Here is a 25,719-nt window from a genome sequence, read left to right as displayed (position 1 = left end):
ACAGTTCAAGACTCCAGCACCCTCTTGAAAGTCATGTTCCAGCAAAGAACTAATTTTATTTTTTTTTATAATGCCACTCAGGCCATTAAAACAAAACAGAGCTCTACACATAGGAGGAAGCAACCAGCAGTGCAAATTAAGGGCAATGGAAAAGAAGAGCAAAGAAACTGAAGGCAGAGGTTACTGGAGCCAAAGAGACCAAGCACTGAGTGAGGGCCAGGGCAGCGTGGGAGGACAGGACTCCAAAGCTGTCCTGTTCCAACAGACACTGGAAAGCAGCACAGCAGGGAGTCAGTCACTGTCCTTGGCTTCCACCACCCTCTGCTGAGGATGGACAGGCAGCCTGCTGCCCACGCACTCTGAGACTGTACACTCACTCCTCTGACCAGCAGCTTTTGCCCTGGATTTTAAGTAGGAAATACTCTCACTGGAATATAAGCCACTAACAGACACCTACAATCAAAGGAAATTTTTTATTTCCACAGGTGACACAGACTCAGAAAAAATGGCAATTAAACAACAAAATAATTAGGGGTAAAACCTGCAGTCTCATGAACCTCTATCCTGCTCTCTGTTCAGCTCTCCACTCCCACAAATCAGGATGAATTTATTTCCTGTCCACACCACATCACAACACACTAGACCATGTCTGGGGTGTGACATTAGAAGAACGAACAGGGACACACACCACTGATAACAGCTCTGCTCTTAACATTCCAGTGGAATGCACGCATGCACTGACTCACTCAGCATGAGGCATATACAAAAATATTCCAAAAACACACTATGCTGCTGAGGATTGGTGAGCTCTGGTGATTGTAGCAAATAAAAACCACCAACAAGGGCTACATTGAGATGGCCAGAATTCCCCTGAAGTCGCACACTGTGCGCTGGTGAAAGACAAGAGGCTTTGAGCCATGACTCAGCAGCCCACAGAGGGGAGAACGGAGCCACCTGGAGTCGTGGGGACAGCGGGTACAGAGACTGAAATCACAGCCATGCTGATGCTTCTAAATACATACTTCCACTGGGGATTTGCTTCTCACAAAATACAGGCAAGATCTGGGCACATGCAGAGGGTAACATGCAGGATAAACTGCTTTGGAGAGGGTAAGGAAAGGAAGGGATGGTTACACAAGGAACACGGACCATCCTCCTAATTTCCAATACCTCGTTAATAATGCAGCCTGCCTTCAGCAGGAGGGCCAAAGGCACTCAAGAGTTTTATTGTTCCTTTTCTCATGCAAACTGTGCTGACCTCAAAAGAGTTATCAGCTGCTGGCTCCCTATAAATCAGAGCCTTCTGCAGCCTGGCTGATTCCTTTCTGTCTTTGCAGACAATTTACCTTCCGTGTCAGTGCCTCAGGGCCACAGCTCCCCAGGCTGGGAAGGCTGGGGCAGAGCTGACACACTGGCAGTTCCAGCACTTTTTCGTTAAAAGCTTATGAAGCTTTAATTGAAAATCCAGACAGTAATAGGCATTATTTAGGATACATGATTAATATTTCTTGAGCTGAATTAAGATTTAATACATAAAGTCAAGCGGATAAAGCTCGGATTTTGTGCTGGTTCAGTTGAGGTTTGCACTTTGGTGGGTTTTTTTCCTTTTAAAGCAGCTGTGATAAAAACTGAATGACATTTAGGACAATTTTCTTGATTCATCTACAGATGTGACCCAGAAGCAAAGCTCCAACAGGCAGATTATTTCAGGACAGGATGGAACATGTGGAAGGATTTTTAATAACCTGAGGCTGCCTTATATAAGCTCTACACTTTAGATTTAACAGGAAGTAAGGAATGTATGTAAACATTTCTTTATCTGCTTTGTTTATTGTCAATAGACAGTACAGTGCTTCAAACCAGAAACATCAGAGTTGCTCTTTTTCATGTTTGTGGTTGGAAACTTGCAAACTTGGGAGTGCTTTTCCTCATCCAGCATATTTAGAGGCAGAGGTGTGGCAGAGAAGCTGGAGTTCCTCACTGCAGCTCCTGCCACTCCTGATCCCAACCACTGCCACTTGAGGGAAGAGTTGGCACAACTTAGGAGGAGACAGAGAACTGCGCATTTCCCTGCTTGGCCAGAACACAGCAAGAACGGCCACAGCCCATCAGGCAGTCCTGGGGAAAGATCAGCTACAGCAGTCAGTCACTGTCCTCAGCCTAGGGGGTTGGACCCAGGAATGTTCCACAAGCTACAAGCTCCACTTCTACCAGTGACGGGAAGCCCTGTTAACAGATGTGGCACAGCTGCCCTCAGCAGAGGCTCTGTTAACAGATGTGGCACAGCTGCCCTCAGCAGAGGCTCCAGCCAGAATGCTACAGGGTGAGCCACACTGGGCAGCAGCAAGATGGTAACAAAAGAATGAAAAAAAAGGTCTGAAAGCTCCTGCAATAATATAGTACAGAACTGCTACTTACAAACACCTGTTAACTTTCAATTACGATTTAAAGACAGCAAACATCACAAAACCTCCCCCAAAAAATAGAAACTGACTCTTATGTTGCCCATATTATCTTTCATAATTTTTCAATATGTCTATTACTAAGTGTATACAAACAAACAGGCTCATTACCTACAGTATACATTTGCTAAACAGGAAAACCTTTAACTACACGTAAGGAAAAAAAAATCCTTATTTAACAAAATAATAATTTCAGCACAAGTTATGCAAAGCTGCTTCTGGTGCCAAGAGATACTCAAATCAAAGTTCTGAATGTCTCAAAATCAAAATTCGGAATGTCTCAAAGATAAAAGCAACTCTTTTCTCTACAAAAAATAGTAGGAGTAGTAACACAAATTGCATCTGTAATAGAGATGAGATTAGAACAGAAGAGATCCCCATTAAGGTGTCCAATAGAGCATTTGCTGCATCTTAGAGCAGACTTTGAATGGCCTGCCCTGTAAACTCCAAAGACCAGGAAAATGCAAACCAGCTGTGTCTAACTGCTGTTGAAGCTTCTTCTAGGGTTTGGTTTTAAGTGTTCTTAAAAGCTCAACTGGTCTCTCTGGTTCAGTTCTTAAAGTAGAAATAAAGAAGGATGTGGATAGGCATCTCACACAAAACTCATTTCTGGACACACAAAAGCCCACCTGAAAAATATACAGCCCAGCAAGCCACCTGTACCCCCTAGATCCTGATTTCGTCCAACACAGGTAAAAATTCTGTACAGGTCAGAGACAGCCACCAGAGGAAAAAATCTCTGTGTTCCCTGAGCTTCAACCTCTCAACATGAACCTAAACAGAGCCACGTAAAATCCCTGAGAAAAAGACTATCCTGGGGTTTAAGAGGAAATGCTTGCAGAACACAGAGTCCCAGGGGAGCAATCTTGGCTATGACAGAAATTTTGACCGTTTAACTCAGCTAGGAAGTTTCTTAGATGAAAGAAATACATCTTGTAACATGACCTATCCCAGAGAGAAATGAAGTTCCAGAGGTGCTTGGACAGTGCTCTCAGGCACACAGTGTGGTTCAGGGTTTGGACTCAGGGATCCTTGTGGGCCCTTCCAACTCAGGATACTCCATGCCCCTATGGCCACCTTCCCCACAGCAGCAGGGTCACAGCACTAGGAACCCATCAAATGCATTTGTGCTTAAAATCCACTGTCTGAAAAACAGGAGGCAAGAACTGGCCGATGTCCAGGGATCCTAAGACATCTCCCACAACAACAAACTTCCCTAGAGCTGGGAATGTGCTCCTTGCATGATCTGTAGCTGTGGCAGAGGAGCAGCTGTGTGCTGGAGCAGGGCTGCCTGTGCCCAGGAATGGCTTCACTCCCACCTGGGTGTGCCCAGCTGCAGCTCCATCTGCTAGCTGTCTCCATGCCCTGCCCAGTTACACCAAACCTTTTCAGACCCTCGTGGAAGTCAGATCTGACAGTATCACCCAGCTAATCCTTCAGAGAAATGGATTATAAAGGAGCTTCTGACAACACTCAGATCCAGAACAAAACATTTTAAAATCTAAAGAAGTCCCCAAAAGCCCTCAGGCGCTTACTGTGCCTCTCTGTTCATCCCTCTGAAACTGTCAAGATAGGTGGAGCCAAGAAAAGGAGAGCAGAGTTCTTACAAATAGGATTGCACTTTTTATTCAAGAAAAAAAAAGGAAAAGAAGGTCAAGTAAACCACATCAAAGCACTGTGATATTGCAGCCCCTGCTCTCATTCCCTTCAAGGAATGCTTTGGCTAGAACAGCCTGCAGAAATGATCCTCTTCCATCCCTGCCTTCCAATACAACCTCTACCACCTGCAGAAAGCCAGCATCAAAGCAACACTCTTTAGGTTTCAGTCTTATGGGTTTAAAATGAGGTAAATTCAGTCATTTATAGACCACTTCTTCAGATTTGAAGTTGTTGGAAGGGAAAAGAGAAAGGAGATCTAGTTGCTCCTTTACTGTTAAATGTCCTTCAGACACAGTGTCTAAAAATTTTAAAATCTATTACTGTACCAAAGAAATAACATATAAATAAAAGTGGACAATTCACTGCAGTATTCCATGACACAAGCATACAGCAGAATTATTGTGAAAGGAAAACTCCTTTCTAGGACTCCTCTAACTGGATTGCCTTTTCTTGCATCTCTGCCACATTAAACTTACTTCTCCCTCCTCCAGCAGAGCACGTCTCTCTATTTCTGCACTGTCATTCCCAGGGCAGACACCTGGACTGCTGCAGAAGGAGATTTTCATCTTGGGAAGCACAAACTGACTACCTCACCTCCCTAAGATAACAAATGCCTCTTTATTCTCTTTCTCCTCCAGACTGTTAACACTCTCTAATATGTGTACTATTCAATCACCAGCAGCAAAGAAAACAACTAAACCAGCTGCGGAGCCCAAGACAAAACACTGGAGACACGGAGAAAACAGCTCCTCTAAGGCTGAGATAGGAAACTGTACACACTGTGGAAATTTCAAGCAAATGTACTTTTATTCCCTTCAACATGGGTAGTTAACTAGTTAAATGCAAATCCAGGTCTGAACTCCATGAGACAAGACTCTTGGGAAAGTAGAGACAATTTCTGCCACAAATATAACTCCCAGGCTGAGAAGAAAGGTATTATTAACTGCACTCTGATAAACAGGCTCAAACAAGGGGGAAGCAAAGGGGCTGGTAACAGGAATGGGAACCAAAAGAGGGAAAAAAAAGGCAGATTCCAAGAAAACTTACACTCTTTCCTCCTTATAGACATTCCCAGATATTTCTAAAAAGATGAAATCTAACCATGGAAAACAGGATCTGCAGAACTTGCGAAGAAATAAATTATTTGGGAAGGGATGGGAAAGGAAGAGGGGGAAAAAATCCTTACCAACGGACTGCTCTTACTGTGCACTTTTCCAGGAGACCAAGAATTGCTTCTGATGCAGCAGCATTCAGCCCTGGAGAAGTCAGAGAGAGCAAAAAGGCAGGGGAGGTAGGAGGAGAGAGGGGAGGGGAGAGGAGGAAAGGGGAGGAGAGAGGAGGAAAGGGGAGGGGAGAGCATGCTCCACACACTGCCCGCCTGCAGAGCCCTAGCTTTGCTTTTGGGAAAGAAAAGAACAAAGCTACTTGTAAATCCAGCTGGGAATTGTTTTAAAATGGCTCAAGATGATGAAGGAAGAAGGCCTGAATAGGACCAGTGAACCCACTAGTCAAGAGGAAGAAATGTGTGTTTAAAGAACATTTAAGCAGAATAAAGAACCTGGAATGCCCAGCATGCTTTTTGCTCCAAAAGAGAGGTCATACTAAAACTTAAAGAGCCAAACAGGTAAATGCAAGAGCTGCAGCCAAACCCATCAGAGCAATCAGTGAACGAGGGAACATAAAACGATGCCAGCCATTCCCTCACCAATTCAACCAACTCACCAGTACATTCCAGTCCCACACTGTCATCTAAAGTCAGCTAAATTACTATTTTAGTGCCTGAAGGGAGAATGGGAGGGGAACACTCATTGTTTCAACACACCATCTCAGCACCATATCTCTGTGGGACTGGCATGGAAAATAAAAAAGCAACTTCTCATCCTCCAGGATATCAAGTTTCTCATTTCCCATAAGCCATGCCAATTTCTTGAAACCTGCTGCATAGCTACCCAATTTGTAAACCTTTATTCCCTTGAGCTGGAAATTTTGCTTCTGGTTAGCTGTCTACCATCCTCAGTCAGATGCTTTCCTGGACCCAGAGGCCTCCTGAGCTCACAGGAGAGCCTCAAGTCTTGCACACGTGCAGAACCCTGGGAGCTCCTCCAGCTGCATCCTGGCTGCAGAGAATGATGCAGCAGATGGATGACACAGCTCGATGGAATTCTGACTCCACAGATCTGCAGGGAGGCACAGGAAGGGCTCAGCTGACCCCTTGCCTTTGACTGGCTACTCACTCCCCTCCTGGCAAAGGTTGACTTCAATCCAAAAATTGAGGAAGATCTCAAATGGTGCCAAGGGATGAGACAGCACCAGAGACACTACAGAGCTTTTTAGGTCTGCCCCTGAAAAGCTGACTCCTGTGAAGCTCTCTGCTCCAGATCCACAGAGAGCCAGACAGGCTATTCTTGCATCTCCCTTTTAAGCAAGCTCTTAGCTGCTGCAGGAAAGACCTAACTTCATCCAGCTCCAAAATAACACGAAAATTCAACCTCTTACTGCCACAGCAACATGAGTCACTGGAGACTCCCAGGTTTACACATTGCCCTTATGGCTCAAGCAAATTACTGTCAACTTGATCCAGCACACAGAGCCCCTGTGGCAGATGCTTATCTGAAAAAATGCAAACACTCCAACAGTTCCCTGTGGCTACCAGCCTGCCAGGCTCTTCCTGGCCCTCCTCAGAACACAAGCCCTCCCATCCTGGCCCCATGCCCTGCTCCCAGCACTGCCATCCCATAGACTGGGAACAAACCCAGAAACACACCACAGGGTGAAAATGAACCTTTTTCTTACAGGAAGGAAAAAATAAAATATAACCATATAGTCCCCTTCCTCCACAAAAAGCCACATGCCCAGTGGGTCCCCAAGCCCATCCCCAGAGCAACTCACAAAGATTAGTGCAGCTACATTAATTCATCTGGAAAGGATTTTCATCACCTAGTCTCTTTCCTCGCCTCTTGTGCTGTTTCAAAAATAGCTCTGGCTTGTTTGCTGCACTGCCCGTGTCAGTCTGATTTTCTGCCTGGCTGGATGTGCACAGACAAGCTGGGAGCTCACTGGACACCCCCACCCGGATCTGTACATCCCTGCACAGCCAGCCAGACACCAAGACAGCCGTGCTGGAAAGCTGCTTGTTCTCAGAAGCTTTGACCTCTATGAAGTAGTGTGCTTACAGCAGGCCTCAAAAAGGGGCTGGAGAACACAGCACAGCCCTTCTGGAGGTCAAACACAAGGCAGAAAAGCACAGAAGTACTAACATTGATCTGTGTTAAAAAAAAAAAAGCTGCAAGTAAGGGCCTGCCCTGGGATGAAAATACTTTTGAGATATGAGTGCATTTATCAAATGACCTAAGGTCATTTGGCTGTGTGCTGTTAGTGCTTCTGTCCATTGAAGACAAACAATCCCTCCCACAGGCCTTGAGAACTGCTCTCCATAGCTGCCAGGAAGGGAACAGGTAAAGAAGGTGCAGAAATTCTGGAACAAGCTACTCTTCCAAAAAACCCCTCAGGTAAACTCTTGAAATATAAGAAACTGTTGAAAGAGATTTTTTCCTAATAGTACTTTTTTATCACTGGCTTTTCCTGAACAGCTTTTCTTTTTAGAAAAAAAAAAAAATCAGCTTGCTGGAGCCATTTCACAAATCCCAGATTAATTCCATTCAAACCTGGCATTCTTCCCAAACCCAGTAATCTCAGGCTCAGCCTTCAAGACCCAGCTCATCAGCTGTGAGCTGCCTTTCTGAAGTATTTCTAAATGAAACTTTCTCAGCATGCCATGACTCAGGAACACTGGTTACCATGAATTAAAGATTTCTACAAGGAAAAATGCAGCACAAAGAAATCCCGATTGCTTACTCTGTGCGTGTTTCTATACAGCTATAAACTCTAATATGCTTTAGCTATTTTATCACTTATTATAAAAACAAATTAGTACCTGTTGACATTTCTGTATGAAGTGCTCCCCAATTACCTACCTGCTAAGAAACTCTCTGATATTTAAGAGGAAGAAAAAACCCATATGCCTTTTGCAGCAGTCACCAGAGGATGAAGACACCATTAAAAAGAGGAGCTTCTCAGGTATAGAACCTCTTGTTACAGGTTTCTGCTTCCAAATGCAGTGCTCCATGTATATTAACAGGGCAGCACAAAGCTTACCATACTGCAACAAACTAGCACCTTAACACACACTGTATGAAAAGTAATTGTTATCTGACACCTAAGGACCTCTCCAATTTCAACAGCGATCCAACAAACTGTGCAAAGAACTGGAACAGACCGCCTGGGGGAATTGTGGAGTCCAATCACTCAGGTCTTTGATATCAACATCAGAAATGAATGGGTGAAAGAAAGCTCTGCCTCGGGGCAGAGAAGAGAAATAGATGACTGCCCAAGATCCCTTTCTGGTCCTGATCTCCTGAGCACTTTTTTGTTTCTTTTTCTGAGTCATTCCTCCTTGCATCTGCTTACTTCTAGCAGCCCCTCTTAGCTTTCACTCCTACCAGGATCACACTTAGAATGAGGTCTTCTTACCCATCCTCCTTGTTGAATGATATAATCTGCAGAATAATCTTCTAGATATGTCACCCCAAAGTTCACAAGGGCACTCAGTGGTTCCTGGCCCCGTCTGGTCAGCTCCATCAGAAATTGTTGTAACAGAACCAGGGGCACCAAGACCTTCAAGAAAAAAAAAAAGAGTGAATAAATAAATACAGAAAGCATTATCAATACTACTTTGCAGCTAGAACAGAATTCAAGTGTCCACAGAAAAGGCCTGAGCCTTCAAGTCCAAATGTACCAGGGAGGATACACTTCATTTCTGAGAAGACACAAGGCAAACACACAATAAAATGCATTAAAAAGGAAACACTTAATCTGCTAAGCAAAAACCCACAGTCTAATTGAATTAGACTATGAGAATTTCACATTTAGAATTAATCTAAGAGAATTTCACAGAACACCACTGCAGTGTTTTCTTAAGCCCCACTTTTTTCCCAGCACAGGATTCAGGTAGAGAAGCAGAACAGGTCCAGAACTTGCTACCCCAGAGGTGGAAAGACACAACATCATAAATAGCTCAAAGGGATATGCATCCACGAGCAAACAGCAAACTCATACACATTCCTGAACAGGGACACTGCACTAGACAGTCTCTTTAGAACTTCACACAGCTTTGAGGCAGGACAGAAGCAAACACCTCCACCCAGCAGCACAGCATTACAAACATGTTTAAAATGACAAGCACAAAGCCCTTTCCATGTCAAACTCTCTTGCTGATGCCAAATTGAACAGAGAGATCTTCCTCCCTCATTTCCTGCTCCCATTCCTCTTTAGAAACCTTTAAACTGAATGCTCAGCCTTAACCTAAATTGCTCTGGAAGATGCAAGACTTTGTGAATCCACCTCCTTCACATTATACGGTTCCAGACACTTCCTTCTGAAATTATGTTTTTGTTTACCTAAACAACATGCAGCTGAACTTTTCAACTCTAAATTGATTCTCACAGAGCACGCAAGTGGCCCTCTGGGCTTTGTTCATACGCAGCACCTCCTCAAGGTCAGGAAACTGGCATGAACTGAAGTCATTAGCATCTGAAAGAGCATTATTATGACACGAGAGAAAAATATTTGTTTTACTGCATTTTAATTGAGGCAACTGCACTGCACATCTAGTCACTGTGCAGACTGGAATGCTGTTTCCCAGCTGCACAAGGGAGATGAAGGCTCTACTCAGCTTCTGCTGATACTCACTCCTAATGCCTCCTTCCCTCTCCAGTCTCTTCCCCCATCAGCCTGGTTTTCTCTTCTGTAAATCTCCTGCACTACTATTACCAGCAATCACACCTCAGTGTGCAAAGCTGGAGGAAGATGAATAGGCAAAGTAAGCTGAAATTGAGATTTGTACTAAATTCATGGTGGCATCACACTGAGATTGAATACTAAAACCAGACAGGCCTAAAAATGCCCATAATGTGATACATTTAAGATGCTCCAGCTGATTAACAAAGGAGTCCAAAAGTGTGGCAGACAGGTTATGTCACAGACAGGTAGAGAAATTATAAAAGAAATTTATAAAAGAATTTATAAAATAATTTAGAATATATTATTATATTTTGAAATAATATATTTATTATATTTCAAATATTTTATAAAATTATTTAGCAAGAGCAGGTTATGTTGCAGACAGGTAGAGAAATTATAAAAAATTATAAAATAATTTATAAAATAATTTATAAAAGAATTTATATTTATTCATTTATTATATTTAGAATATATTATAAAAGAATTTAGCAGAGCAGGCCTCATAAGATCAGGTCATTAATAGCTGACCTGTCACTTCTAAGTGCAGATAAGTACTCTTTGTAAGTTCCCATGCAAAAACAATCTTGGTATGAGAAGTTTGTTAACACAACAACCAATTCTTGGGGAGAAAAACAACTAGCACCTGCATAAACAATAAATCTGTCCCATGGGAATCAGTGAAGAAAATATGGAAACGATTCAAGAATAGAGATTTGATGGACAAGTAAAATATCTCTTACTAACAGAGTAATTGGCAAGAAAGCTGTTAACAAATTAAAGTTGCACACAAAGCCTCTAAAAACTGTATGAGTTGTGTGAATAAAGAATTGTCTTTTCCTGCATTAAGAACATGGAGTCTCAGCTGACTTCCTACAAGAAGGTTACAGTACTGCTGTTCTGTGCTGAACAGCTAACACTGCTAACTGTGAACACTTCACCAGGGATGTGTCACGGTGCCACAAGTTTAAAAGTGTTTGACTTTTAGAAGTGTTGGGGGTTTTTGAGTTTCTGACAACTAATCTCAACTCGGAGGCAGAAGAGGTGCAAGATCACAGTGCACAGATATAAGGAACAGGTCAAGATGAGGTGTCAAGGGGAATCAAAAAAACTCGAGTTCAAAGCTGGGGATCTTTCAGAGGCTTTGGGCACGCCCACATCACTCTACAGCAGCGTGAACACTGAGATCTCAACATATTTGACATTTAATGAGGCTGAAGGCTAAAGAAAGAAAGGCTTGGGAAAGGAAGGGAGCTAAAATGCTGGCATAGTGAATGATTGTTGCCTTCTCCCTTTGCCAACATGATGCCTAATCCACCCGTTCACACCAAGTTCAGCAAGCCTCTTCAGGGCTCAGAGTGAGGGACCAAACTCAAACTCTACCATCCAGTCCCACACAGACCAACAAACACCACCCAGCTTTCCCTTCCTGCTGAAATTTCTGACACTCCTGCCTCTGAGACCAGCACCAACAGGAGAGACTGGCCCTGAATTCACAAAACAAACCACCTCACAGTATTTCCACGAAGGTTAACAGCACCTTTGTGTACAGAAGAGCAGCTGTTTGAATGGTGGTGAGATTTAAGCAGAACAAAGTAAAAATACAGCCTTTGCAATTCAAAGCAACTGCAACTCCCTCCACCAGGATGCCTGGGACGGAATGCTAGGGGCTGTTTATATTTTGACTGAAGAAAAACACACACAGAAAATAGCTGGCAGGAGAAAACTTCTAAAGAATCATTATAAAACCCACTTTGCCATCAGAAGACAGCTGACTGTGTAAATGAAACTCCTGTGTCCACTACACTATTGCAATGCCATTGTACAATATTACAAATTTAAATGTACACAAAAAAGACACAAAGAAAGTTCAGAGGAAGCTGTATTTTTTTGAGGAAGCTATATTCAAAATTATTGCAGTTCTGTGTACGTTTTGACTATTTCAACTTAAAATCAATCCAATTCTTCACATGATTATTTCTTATATTTTTGTTGCACTATTCTTTGCCCCCATTAATCAGTAAGAATGGGACACTAAGATGATTGCTATCCCACTCACCAGTTCAATTGGCTCTCAATACCAATATCTGTTATCCTTTCAGATGATGCACAACAGTGGGATTATGCATTCTGGATATATTTATATAATATTCAGTTTTAAGCAAAAAGTGTAAAAACTCAGCAGTGCAGTATTTTTAAAAATTTATTATGTTCATTTTATTACAGAAATTTAATTTTCCCTGTCTGAGGTGGTTTGGAATTTGGTTTTTTAAATGAGAGCCTTATTTCAAATAAAAGATGAAGACCCTTGTCCTTTACAGAATTCAACATCAACATGTTTTTCTAACAGCTTCTTTAGAGTAAAAACTAGGCTGAGCTGAGATGGCAGGAAAGGCATCTAGATTTCTTCTGTTACAAAACACAATTCTGATTAAGATGATAAAGGAAATTAAAAGGAAATGAAACCAACACAAATTTAATGCATGTCCTCAAAACAAGGCTTATTGAAGGAACTGCTGGGCATTCCTGGAGCTCCAAGCTACCAGAAAAACAATACAAACAGATGCTGTGCTGGGGTACAGAACTTCTACTAAGGTTTGCTTTTATGGCATTTTCATATGGACTGTGTGTTTTGTAGCAGCAAATGTTACAGGCAAGCAGAACAAAGATGTTCTGGATGATGCTCTCCAGCACAACTGATGGGGACTGAAATCCACTGAAATCCTGAGCCCCAGGGGCTGCAGGAATGCAGCAGCAATGAAGGCTGGATCAGAAAGCCTCAAATGCAGCCCATTTATCCAGCCAGGAGGATTCATCCATCTTCAGGAGGTGGGGACCCAAAGCACACTGACCTGAGAAGCCCCATGCACCTCCTCCCTTGCCAGCTGAGCCACAATGACTGGTTTTCTGCTTGGTTTTAGCTTTCACCAGCTGAAAAGTGAAATGTGCTAGCTTAAGCCACCTTCTCGATAATCAGATTTCATGGTTGTTTAAACCAAAATGCTGTGAATCACAAGATGACAAATTGAAAGAGCACACACATAAAGCAATGATAATTGCTGGAGCCATGGGCAGTAACTTGTCATGCAATGTTTATTAAACTGCTTTACAAGGGCCCACACCCTTGGTTAGATGAACAGTTTCTGAAGTAAGCAGGGAAATCTGGTCAAGAAAAAGTTTTTCTGGAAAAAAAAATGTAAAGAGGGGGAAAAGATTTCTTCTATTTTGAATTTAAGACTACATTTTAACACTCAAATTGGGACTACATTTGCGAGTAGTTATTTCATTCTTTCATTCTTTTTTGATGCCCACTGAACCCATCAGAGAATGATTACAGTGATGAATTCGAATGATTAATGAAAGATGAATCTGGGAAGAGTAATCTACTCATTCTACATTAAAAGTAATTCAAGAAAATTCACTTACAGATTTGCATTTTGTTTAAAAAAGAAGATTCCTATCATTTGAGATAACTACTCTTGAAACCAGGTAAGAACACCATCCCTATGTTTTCTGAACAATTTAAATATCATAAAGATACTGTAAATTTTTATTTTCACCATGTTCAGCACTCTTTTTTACATTTATTTTAAACCTGACACTGGAGCAGAGAAAGAGCAGAGAAGTGCTATGAAAAAAACATCTCAGATTTCGTTCCAAAACTGCTGCATGAATTAACCTCTCTTGGGAATTTAAAAAAAAAAATAAGTCAAGCAACATGTCTAACTTTCCATTTTACCAAACTAAAGGAAGATATCCAATAAAAGAGTTTAGAGTATTGATATGGAGAAATCACATTCTGTACTCTGCCTAGTGCATGTTTCCTAGTTTGATGTCAACTAATTGCTAAATCAAGCAGTGATGAAAGGCTTGCATTTTAATTTACCCAGCAGTGCCTGGCTTATTGCCAAAAAAATGGGCTTACTGCTCTTATACAGGCAACATACTGTACATTGATATTAGGATCAAATTTCATTAGTTCACTAAAATGTGTATGCTTTCTTATGAACTCTATATTTGCACTCAAAGGTAGGTTGACCAAACCTTCCATTCAGTAACTTCTAGCTAAATTATCTATAAAACTATCCACTAAATGCACATCTACCACTCTGAGAGTGCCATTTATTTCATCCTAAAACCAAGTTCTTTCTATTTCTACTTCACTAAAACCAAGTTCTTTCTATTTCTGGCCCTCTGAGAAGCACAGCTGTAGCTAGTACCAACAATATGGACATCAAGGAGACACAAGACACATCCAAGTGCAGGTGACTGATCTGGTACCTTGTTCCACCCGCTGGCATGAGCAGACGCCTCCTGCGTGCGCTCCCGGTACTCCTGATACGTCACCGGCCTGCAGAAGTTAAACCAACACTGAAAGTTATAAAAAGGAAACAAAAGAACGTGAATAAAAGAAAGTTCTCAGCTTCCAGAGAACAAAATATTTGCACATGTATTACAGCAAGTCATTTTCGAGAGCTAACAAGTCTTGTGGTTCGGGACATAAAACAGCAGCACCAGACAGGGTCAGGAAGGCATCACCTTTCTCCCACTTACACACTTTGATATACCTACTTAAGTAAATTTCCTAATAATTTGATACTCTACAACTTAAAAGAAATTCCATAAGTAGGTTCTCTGACATGCTAGAAAATTTCTAAGATCTTGCCTATGTTTTTTTTTTTTATAATCTAAGATTTTAAAGAGAAAAATTCCACTAAGAAATTTGTACCTGAGCTAGAGGCCAATGCAGAGAAATATTTTATAAATAGTATAGGCTATGGACTAACACAGACTGTTTGACTGCATTAACATGTCACAGTTGAAACCTTTATTTGCAAGAAACAGCACTTTTGATCACAAAACCCTTCATACTTCACTAGGTACCTCTATTCTAGATTTACCACATCTCTACTTCTCCGAATTGGGATGATGAAATTCCTCTCTTCCATACTCTTTTCTCCAAGATCATTTGGCATCTAAGAGTCAATAACAGCAAAGGCTTTCTGCCAAGTGACAGCAGAAGATGCACTGCTTCAAAAGCAGCTGTCAGCCCAGATCATTACAAAAGGCAAGTTCAGACTTCAGTTTAATGGAAATAGTGGTAACTGGCACTGGACAGAAAACTGCTTACTGAGCTCCAGGAACCTGTCGTGATCTAACAGCCAACTGTACCCTAACACTTGTTTATATGCATATCAGAGGGCAGGAAAATAAAAGTCAAGTTATTAGTATTGCATCAAATAGCACTGTTCTAGCAACAGGGGGAAAGGAACTGAGTTAAAGCACAGTGGGGAAAACATAATTTGGGTTTGTCATTTTAAGGGCATTCTCTTGACTTGCTAGGCACATTAATTCTTTGAAACCAAATCTAAATCAATCAGTGGGATGAGAAGAGCAGGAACAGCTGCAGGAAGGGTATTATAAAGAGATTAAACAGTAACTCTAGTTTGCCTCAGAAAAAGGCAACACGGTTTCACGGGCATTTCTGACTTTATGTATGTACATGCAAAAACAAAAAATTATTTAGAAAGTAAGTATTTTCCTATAGAAAACATATGAAGCCTAGAACATCAGACCATCAACAGGCTGGAATCACTTAAATGCATGGCTGCATTTATGCAACTCTTCCTAAAGCAGCACCTTCCCACTCCAGCTCTCTACCAACACATTCTGGAGGTCACTCAGAAAAGCCTCAAATAGTTCATGTAGATCCATTAAATTTCAGGCTCATAATTTATAACAGAAAACCAAGCAACCACAACAATTGTACCAATTTGCAAAGACATTAATTAAGATACCAGCATGCCAACTGCAATGTGTTACACAATAAGCTTAACCTGGCAGGACAGCTGTTAAGGCACCAAGGTTAGCCCAGGGGCCCACAGCTGCTTCAGAGGTGCACCTGAAGGGTGGTCACAAGGTCTGTGACTACCATCCTCTCCAGGAAACTCTCACCATGGGCCAGACCACAAACAAACCTTCAGCTCCACTCTTAGCTATAAGGCTAAGGACATTAATGTGGCTACAGCCCAGCATTCATGAAATGGCAGCTGCCAGTTTCACCAGCAACTCAAACTGCTTGAAGCAGCCTCAAAAATTCAGCAACCAAAGCTTAGAAAAATTTTAGAACTTACACTGCTGCAAAGGGCAAATACCAGAAAGAAGTATTTGCACATCGCATTGTAAAACGAAACAAAACACAAAAAAAGCCCCCAGCCAGATAAAGGAAGATTGAAAAATAAAGAAATGCAATACAAGATGCAGTCCCAACTTCAGCATTTCAGCAGCAGTCACAGTGCAAAAGGAAACACCTTTGGAAAAGCAAATGGAAACTCACTTGCTAAGCAAGCTCTGCAGTGCTTTGTGCAGATGTTCCTTCAATTCCTGGGACACTTTCTCCCCCAGATGAGCCAGGCAGTCTTCTATTGAGCTCTCTGGGTTGGCAGGGCTGAACACTGGGGAAGTGTGGCAGTCAAACCCTGTCGTGGTAAAGGCTGAGAGAAGAAGGTACACAAAATCAAAGATTCACAGAAGAACATCAACAGTCTCAGATTTCTTATCCCAGCAGTTTACACAGTTTACATAAGGGATGAAAAAAATCACAGCTCTGTATTCAAAGCATGCAATGAACAAATCACAGTAAAAAATGTCCAAATACATTCTGAAAGTGCTACTGACAAGGCAGAGATGACTGAGCTACGTTCCCCCACCAGCTCTTGTTTCACAATTGCATCCTAACCAGCCAGTTTGCTGAATATGCAGCTATTCTCCCATTTTAAGCTGATGCCAACCCTGGCATCTTCTCACAGGAAACTGGCCCACACACACATCTCTGCAGCAGTCCTAGAGTATCTGCTTTTTAAATATTATTTTGTTCATATAACCTTTCCCTTCTCAGTTTAAAACTTCTAAGAAAGCTCATATGAAAGAACTTAAACAGCTCTAGAGTGTTTCCATTTCAGATTTCTGATTTGCAACACACATGCAAAGCAAAGATGGGTTTGAAATCATTCCTGATTGGGAGTCCTATAAAAGCCACATCTACAGGTCAAAGCATATCCCAAAAAATAAACCTGGTGGAAGGGAGAAATCTGAAGGTTTAAGTCCACACTCCTTGACATATTAGCTCCTGAGGACTTCTGCCATCAAGCACAGCAGCTTAAGGGCTGCTTACTTTTCATTATTTATAGTAGACTATTAAATGTCATCCAGTTGTTTGCTTTGGCCAGGCTCCACCACTCCAAATGGTAACGTTTAACTATTTTACTCCATGTGGCAATGTGTACAAATCTTGTGGGGGGAGGAGGATAAAGAGATTCAAGGCATTCAAAAATCTCTTTAACTGGAGTACCTGTTACAAATTAACCACCATTACAGTGCATAGAGATTATGGATTGAAACTGGAAAAGCTGAAGAGCACCTTCCAAGATTTCTTCATCGAGACGTTTTAGCTCCTCCTCGATTTCTATTTTAATCTTCTCCAAAGCCTCTTTCTCCAGAGCAGGTTGTGCCATAAGCTGTTGTTGAGTCCCTGAAAGAAAGCAGAGAAATCATTCAATTGTTTTAATTTCATGTTTCAAACAAGGTAGGTAATGGAACATGGTATTGAAATATTAAATATAAAGGAATTTGAGGTGAAAGTTGGATTTCAGACAGCAACAAGTATGATCCCTCCAGAGGACTTATTACAAAAGTTTTATTACATGAACCCAGAAACAGATAAAATTTCCAGGCCTATTCAAGGTGGAACTGGTGCTTTAAATAAAATTATAAAAATAAAAAAAATAAAGAAAGAAAAAGAAGAAGAACTGTAAAGCGTAAAGCTACAAACAGGATACATGGGAACTTTAAAAGCAACATCTTCAATTTAAGACCGAAAGCAAACCAAGGCACATCAACAATCAGCCATTACACCTAATACATTTATTATCAAACTACACCAAAACAAAGCAGGCTGGCATAAGCTTGATTTTTAGCAGCAAAATATAAAATTTATATTGATGCCTACAAAATCTACAACATTCTCAGAGCAACTATGCAATGACATCAATGAGGAATCCTGAAGCCTGTGAAGTGTGCATCATTTCCCTGGCCATGAGGAGTCCACAGGCCACGATTCAACACTGGGTTCACAAGACTTGAGGCAAAAGACCTCACAATTGTCAGTCAGTTGCCAATTCTCCTCTCTTAACCAAGAAATTTAGGAATTTCAAATGGCTACATATCCCCAGAAGTCACATGCCATAGTTTGGGATCACAAATAATACATTTTCTATGTGCTGACTCTAGATACTGATAACAGAAGTTGTTTCAGCCTTATCACTCAGGGTTACACAGACTCTCGGTCATCTGAATCATTATTCTGTACCAAGAGACACAAAACTGTTTCCAAATAAACCCAGGTATTCAGGACATCTGAATTTCCCACCCTTTCTGCACATACATTCAGGGCTACCCAGACATCCAGACGAGGTTCTGCTCTACAGACATTCTTCACTCAGCTGAAGAAAGTAAAAAGGGAAAAGATTTGTATCTGTAACGTTGGTGTCATCGGACTCAATTTCCTCCTCCTCCTTTCACTTCACACCCAGATCTTCGGGTAAGTCCTGTGACAGCCAGGGGAGCTTTCTGGCACATCTTTTTTCATTCCTGTTTTGAAGGCACTAAATCATAATTTGGGGGTCTCATGAATGACAGCCTTGTGACCCGCTTCCTTTGGTTTGTTCCTCTGCTGGAACTCACTTTAAGTGTCGTCTTGCTTTCCTGTTTCTTCCACAATGGACACATATAATCACTAAAGTTCATACAAGGGTGTGTGAAAACTGTAAAAGCACTTAGCACACACAGATGTGTAGATAACTACACACTAGTGAAGTACATTGTGCATTTTAAAACAACTAGACAATAAGCTTTCAAGGTCTCCTACAATTGAAAAATATGTTAAAAATCCACAGTATCAACCCATTGAACATGTGTTAATGCTTAAAAACTCAGCACAAGGATCCCTCTAAACCAAAGTATGCTTAAGTCAGTATAAAAGGTTTTCATATATTTCTGTGTCCAGTCACTTTAATTCCATTTGACTTAACCACACGTGTTCAGAATAACTTTACTGAGCTTCTTAAATCCCTTCCCAAGCAGCATCTCTGCCAGCCTGAGTAATGAATTCCAGACAGGAGCAAACTGTTCCTCCTTTTGGTTAATGCCCTGTCAGGCCCTGTCAGTGGCTTCTTCTCTGAAGTAGTCAAGTGCAACAAGTGTGTGCAAGTGGCACCCCTTGTGTGAACCTGTGCTGTCCCTGAGCCTGGAAGGACAGAGGAGCACCCATTCTCACAGGACTAACGTGACAATGATCACCCGTGACAGGCTGTCATACCTGATAAGAAGTCACCCAGAAAATGGAAGGAGGAGAAATTCCACTGCTGCCCGTGTACAAAAGAGCTGTTTAGATAATCAGCGCTGCGCTCAATGCTTTCCATCTCCCAACACCCACAACTCTGCAGCAGCTGCTGATTCTGAGAGCACCTGACTGTTCAGTCATGCCAGAACATCAAAACCCCACCCCTCCCAGAGCAGTGACTTTGCACTGTTTATTCCCCTCATTCAGAATGGATTCCAGCTTTCTGCATCTCCTGGACATTGACTGCTACCAGCAAACACTGCACACAGCAAAGGTCCTAAGTGAGGGGTATCTTTGTCTCAATTACCCAACTTCCAAGTCACAGACAGGTAGAAGAAAACAGTAAAACCAGCTTATTTTAGATGAGAATATATTTTCATTATCAAGGATGCAAATGGTCACACCAGAAATAGTGTTTGCAAGAGACATAAGAAGCACCGAATGCTTTCCTGAGCTCAAGAAATGGGTTTGCATCTTCTGGGCTTTTGGTAAAGCAACCCTGCAAGGCTCTTCCCAGCCCAGAGGCACTCTGCTGAGTGTTCTTACACAACCAAGTCAGTGCATTCTGCTTTCTATTTATGGAATAAATGTTCACTTTGGCACAATTATGTTCCTGTTGAGATTTTGGGTTTCATTTAGTAGTCAGATGCTCCCTGATGCAGTGCTTGATGGACTTTCAGAACACATTTTCCTCTGTTACTTCCAGATACCTGAAACCCAAAATCTTAACAGGAACATAACTGTGCCAAAGTGAACATTGGTATCTGGAAGTAACCTAAAAAGCAGAGGAAAATGTGTTCTGAAAGTCCATCAAGCACTGCATCAGGGAGCATCTGACTACTAAAATAAATGTAATACTTCAGTAAAACTGCAGGAGCTCAGAACAATACAAGACTAACCTGTTTGCCAGGTTTGAGGCCAGGAGGAGGAGGAGGGGTGGAAGTCATTCATCAGAGCTACAGAGTCTGCACATCTCACTCTAGAGTGCTTGAGCCAAAATTTCAGCTAACAAGGGACAACAGGGACCATAGGGAGAGACTGAAAAGACGTTATGCCTTTTTAGTTCAAGAGAATGAAGGATGATTGGAAAAGAAAGCCACTGATGCCACAGATTGCTCCTGATATTTTTTTCTTTCATGCCTGTAATTTTAATTTAGCAAGATCTTAATTTTTATGTTCTCCTAGGTCTCTATATTAACTTCTGTCCAGTTGACTTAAAAATTTACTTTCAGCATGACAGTAAGATTTCTTTAACATCTCACACTTTTTAAAACATTAAGTAAGACTCTAAAATTACTGTAAGCTCTGAGAAGTGACAAAGATATACAAAATCTCTTTACAAATGTATTTATCTGTTTCCTTTAGTGAAAATACATCCATTACACCAGCAAACTCCAGACCATGGACTGCCACAAATGGATGTAGCCCTTGATTTCAAAAATGTTTAAAAGAAGCTCTTTATAAACCATAAGAATGCTCAGCTTAAAAGAAACTGAAAAAGTCTAAAATATTAAAAAAATACAAGATATTCCAAATTAACACCTTTTTTTTTTTTTTTTTGGGGGGGGGCAGAGAGGAAGCTTAATCAAGTGGGAATTCACACCCTAAAAAGCTCCTTTTCCCTGCCTCATTTAAAGGAATAACTTCCTTATTACCATGAACTGGACTGCTCTGACCTACAATGTGAATCTTTACAGCCCAAACAGCCCAAAACCAACCTCAAAAACTCAGTTTCCTACAAGCCAACAGCAGGCACCATGCGTGGGAAGCCAGGAAAATGGCTCGATCACTAACTCCATAGAGCTCTTCAGATGGTAATTCCAAAAAGACAACAAATGGCCAAAAGGACATTGTGCACCGTAATTGGATTAAAGTGCTGTGGATAGCATGCCCCTCAGGGAAACTGTAAAACTGTCAAAACCTTGCTCACCTCTTGACTAACCTATGTCACCATGCAGTAGTGGCAGTGACTATAAATCTTTCAGATGCTCTGTAAATTAAGGGATTATTTAAGATTTTTCATTCTGTTAAGAAAAACACAGAAAAATCTACTTTTCTTCACAGCGTTTGTCATAGCCACAATCTCATGGGAAGGTGTCAAGCAATGGGGAAGTAGATTAAAATAGAGAAATACATCAAAAGTCACTCCTTGATACAATATAAAGAAACATTTATAATACAAATCCATTGAATCACAAAACCAAAGTACTCTGACTCACTGGACAAGTTAGTAATGCTAACAACTGCAGCACAGTGGAAGCTTCTGTAATGAGAGTGACTTCAGGGGGAAAGTGTAAAGATGTTTTCCAATACTCAATAATTATTTTCTATGCCTGAACCAGTACTTATAAGTATGAAAAAGAGTTCTGAAAAAAATACAAACCATGTCTCCACATCTAATGAACAGACAGCTGAGAGCTTGCACACATTTTAAATATAGGCACTCACCTGCTGCCTTAAACCACACTGAATTACCCAGGTGATGCTACTCTATGTGTTTTATCAATTCATCTGATTTGTTCACCTACCAAAAAGTAACAGAACATACTGCTAATGGATTTGGCTTTAAATAAACTGCAGTGACTGTTATGCAGAATCACTATTCTGGCAAAACTAAGAGCAAAAATCTCTCAAAGCACTGGCCACTTAAATCTGTTGGGTTTACCTCTGGAGACACTGAAATCCATTACAGAACACTGTAGAGCTACAATGTTTAAAGACTGGCTTGCCCAGTAAAACTCTTTTCTTCAGGAGCCTGCAATACTGTGGATGGCTCTCTCTTCAGTCCCTGTGCTGAAAAGAAGATAGCAAAATAAAAATTCCCAAGTCCTCATCAACACCTCATAGGTGTTGATTGATATCAACCTTATTTGCTTGAAGCCAGAAGTGATTTTAGTGCTTGTTATTGAAGCCATCCTTCTTGCAACAAAACCAAGACCAACCAAGAGACCCAAAAGGAAACCCAGCAATGTAATTTTCTATGTAATTTCTCTGAATTTTCTATTCACTGAATAAAAACCCTCCAAAAACCATCAGTCTTGCAAAGCACATTAGGCCTGCAAAAAATGAGAAGCTTTAACTGGAAATCTATCAACCTATCTTAAAGTTTTATTCTTATCTCAGTTTTTGAAACAGAAAGATGTACACCAGAAAAAAAAAAAACTAGTACAAAATGCAGGAAAACAGAGGGAGATGATGGTCACAGAGGCAGTTCTGGCAGAGATTATACAGTAGCACTCCTGTTGGGAAGGATCACTTTTCTGCTTGGGTGTTTTTGGGTGTTTCTGATGCACCAGATACCCCTTCTAGTTCAACTGGAGTGTTGAAACTTCACTGAAATTTGGGACACTGCGGTAGAAGGAGACTCAAGGGAATACAGAAATCCTAACACCACCTAGGGCACCTTTTTTCCTCATCTCCCACGTTTGGGACACATGCAATGGAAAGGCAGAAGATGCTCCAGTGGGTGACAGAGGGTGGCTGGAACTGGGCTCCTGCACTGAACTGCCCTCTAGAGGAGTCCCTCACTCTCCCTCTCAGGCAGACAAGGAGCTGAACTCCACCAGGGCAAGCTAAAACTTGTCTCCCTGGATACTCCCGTGACACTGAATGTGATTCAGAAAACTTACCAGGAGCACAGTCTTATTTGGATCTATAAAAACAAGTGAAGAGAAAGTACTGCAAAGCAGAGTCAATGAATGAAACACAGAAGTTTGTTCTGCTGGTGGAAAGGAAACAGGCAGTAGGCAAAATTGCTGCTTCACTGCCTCCCATGGAAAGTCTGTCAGCACAATAACCAACTCAAAGCAAAACAAGATTAAGGACAGGTGGTTTTGATTGGAATCCTCTCAATTCACAAATCAGTGGTCAGCCATAGAGTAGAAGGATTCCTGACCAGCGTTCTGAAGTGCCACAGAAATCTATCTTCCTACAAGGCAAGGAATTTGGGATCACTCAAAGTGCCGTGTCAACAACTGATGACGGTGCTTGGGAAAGAGACTGACAAGCAGGAATGCTGTGCTGTTGTCACCTTTCCTGTGTCTCACCAAACCCAGAAGTCTCCTCCTCAAGAAGGGATTCCAGACAACAACAGCTCATTTCCATTTCCCAGCTTTCCCATCTCTTGCTCTAACAGGTTTCTCAGCTCCCACTGGGGACTGTAACACCCAGCTACACCTCCCAGCAGTGCATTAGGCAGGGCAGGAAAGATCCATTATGGACTGTGCTCCCCTCCCAGGGGATTGCAGATTACAGCAAGCAGGCATCAGCCAGGAGCCAAACAAGGAGATACACACTGGGTATGGACAGAAACTGCTCCATGGTCAATGGGGATGCACACAGCACTCTGGAATAACCACGCACAGCCCAGCAGAGCAGCTCAAACACTGCTTAATTACAAACAAGGCGAGGAAAAGTAGGAGGAAGGGTTTTTTAAATGTAGCTAGCAGACAAAAGAAACCTCTCAGAAGCATGGGAGGCAGAAAATCAGCACCAGGAAGAGTTAGGAAAGAATGAAACAAATCCTGAGGCAGAAGGATAAAGCGTTTGCTTAGCTCAGTACAGCATGAAGTCCATTCAAAGCATTACAAAACAGAGTGAGAAACAAGTTGGCAAATTAAAAGTGAGGCAAAATTATTTAATCCCAAGGCTTTGATCAGAAAGCAGCAAAACCACTGAAAGACAGACCTAATTAAAGTGAAACATGACCAGGAGAGGAGACATTGTGGTCACTGTCTGGTTTGGGAAGTGAGGTGGGGAAAATGTAGGAAGATTTCCTCTTTAGAAGTTGTAAAGTATGAACGCTATAGAGTATTTTAGCAGCAAATCCAACTACAGACTGCTGTGACACAAGCTAACACATCTAAACAATACCTGAGAAGCAAAGTCCTCCTAAGTGACTACAAAATGTTCATTTAAGAATTTGTAGCTTCCTCTTTAGAGAGTTTAAATATATCTCTGTCATTCAGATTAGAAGCTTAGAGGTTTCAGTAATGAGAATCAACTGATTCTGAAAATGAAAGGTTTTACCTCAATTTGCAAATACTTCAAAGGTGACTACAGCCAAATCGTTTTTAAAAAGCTTTAAGACTAGCACTTTCCTTTCTGAATCTTCTATTTCTAGAACAAAGCAGACTCTCACACATTGAACCTCTATGTGTTCTCAATACATTTCCAGTTATGAACGGGTGGGATGTTCAGAAGGAGATGTCATTGCTAAAATAAGCACATTTTTCAACAAAGGGTTTTACAAAACAGCTAAGGTGCCTCTCCTTTCATGGACCACAGATGCAGACAAAGTGGAAGAAGCAAACATACCTTAAATACACAAAGGTATTTATGAATTACAGTCTATGAATTACACAACATTAATTGAATGAATTATAAATAATATAACCAGCATGTGAAATGTGATTTAGCATCAAACTGAAAAGCAGTTCTGTCATTACCTTGCTGAAATATTTTCTTTTCAGAAATTTCTCACTTCACGACAGGTAAGCTCAGTAAATGACAGCATATGCATTTTTAAATGATTGTTCAAAGAAAACAAGGACTCTGAAGACTGTCTCTGTTTGGTTTGGGTTTTTTTTAAGTCTCCTTTCATCAGAATAAGTTCTGAATCACAGAACTAGTAGTGACTAAAACATCATTAAGAAGTGACAAGTCACCCAGGCAATCCTGACAAACAACATTGCTTAAAGGCTTGCCACCACAAAATAAAGAACAGTTTTACCTCCTAGCTTTATGTGAAACACAATCTACCAAACTTCTTTTTTTTTCTGCCTTCTATTTATTTATTTACCCTCTTTTATCCATAAACCTGTCCTGGAAGAAACATCTGACTCCGTGCAGTCCTTGGCTTTGCATAAATAAATAAATAAATAAGCAGAAGTAGCATAGGCCACATCTCTGCACCAGCAGTGACTGACAACAACAGCAGCCTCAAAGCAACAGGGCAAAACTATTTAGCACAGGAGATTGCTCAAGACACCACTCAGTTTATGCCAGTAAACATCACCTCACCCCTGCTTACTTCCACTTTGTCCCAAAAAAATAGCAAGCATGGGCTGAAATTCTCATGCTGGCTCAACAAAGGTTAATATCTATCCATCCAAAGGTAATATATATCCATCCAAAGGTAATATCTATATCCATTCAAAGGTAATATATATCCTAGCATCAAGATTAATGTTTTAATTTGAGCTATGTCAGGGCTGACTGGTGTTTAGGAAGCAAGTAAGTGGTTTTAGTCACTAAAACAACAACTGGTCTCTTCTCTTGCCAGCTGAACTATCTGCTCAACAGACAAGACATACTTTCATATATGTGTGTGTGCACTATTGAGTTTCAAATGCTTACAAAATAAATATCTATCAACACGTATTAAAACCATAACTTCCTCTC

At 41.2% G+C, this 25,719-nt stretch overlaps 1 protein-coding gene across 1 annotated transcript in view; it reads right to left on the bottom strand.

Moving 5' to 3' along the window:
- BCL2L13 (BCL2 like 13) overlaps nucleotides 1-25,719 on the bottom strand; it is a 41,177-nt gene that overhangs the window by 8,766 nt on the left and 6,692 nt on the right. The window contains exons 3-6 of the mRNA XM_038153392.1: nucleotides 17,338-17,448; nucleotides 16,255-16,411; nucleotides 14,199-14,268; nucleotides 8,652-8,795 (exon numbers count right to left, since the gene is read on the bottom strand). Coding sequence (XP_038009320.1) covers nucleotides 8,652-8,795; nucleotides 14,199-14,268; nucleotides 16,255-16,411; nucleotides 17,338-17,448 — 482 coding nt within the window. The remainder of the gene's footprint in view (nucleotides 1-8,651; nucleotides 8,796-14,198; nucleotides 14,269-16,254; nucleotides 16,412-17,337; nucleotides 17,449-25,719) is intronic.

The sequence above is a fragment of the Motacilla alba genome, chromosome 1A, assembly GCF_015832195.1.
Source record: "Motacilla alba alba isolate MOTALB_02 chromosome 1A, Motacilla_alba_V1.0_pri, whole genome shotgun sequence".
Lineage (NCBI taxonomy): Eukaryota > Metazoa > Chordata > Aves > Passeriformes > Motacillidae > Motacilla > Motacilla alba.
The sequence above is the reverse complement of the archived record's forward strand: the minus strand, read 5'-3'. Positions and strand labels throughout refer to the sequence as shown.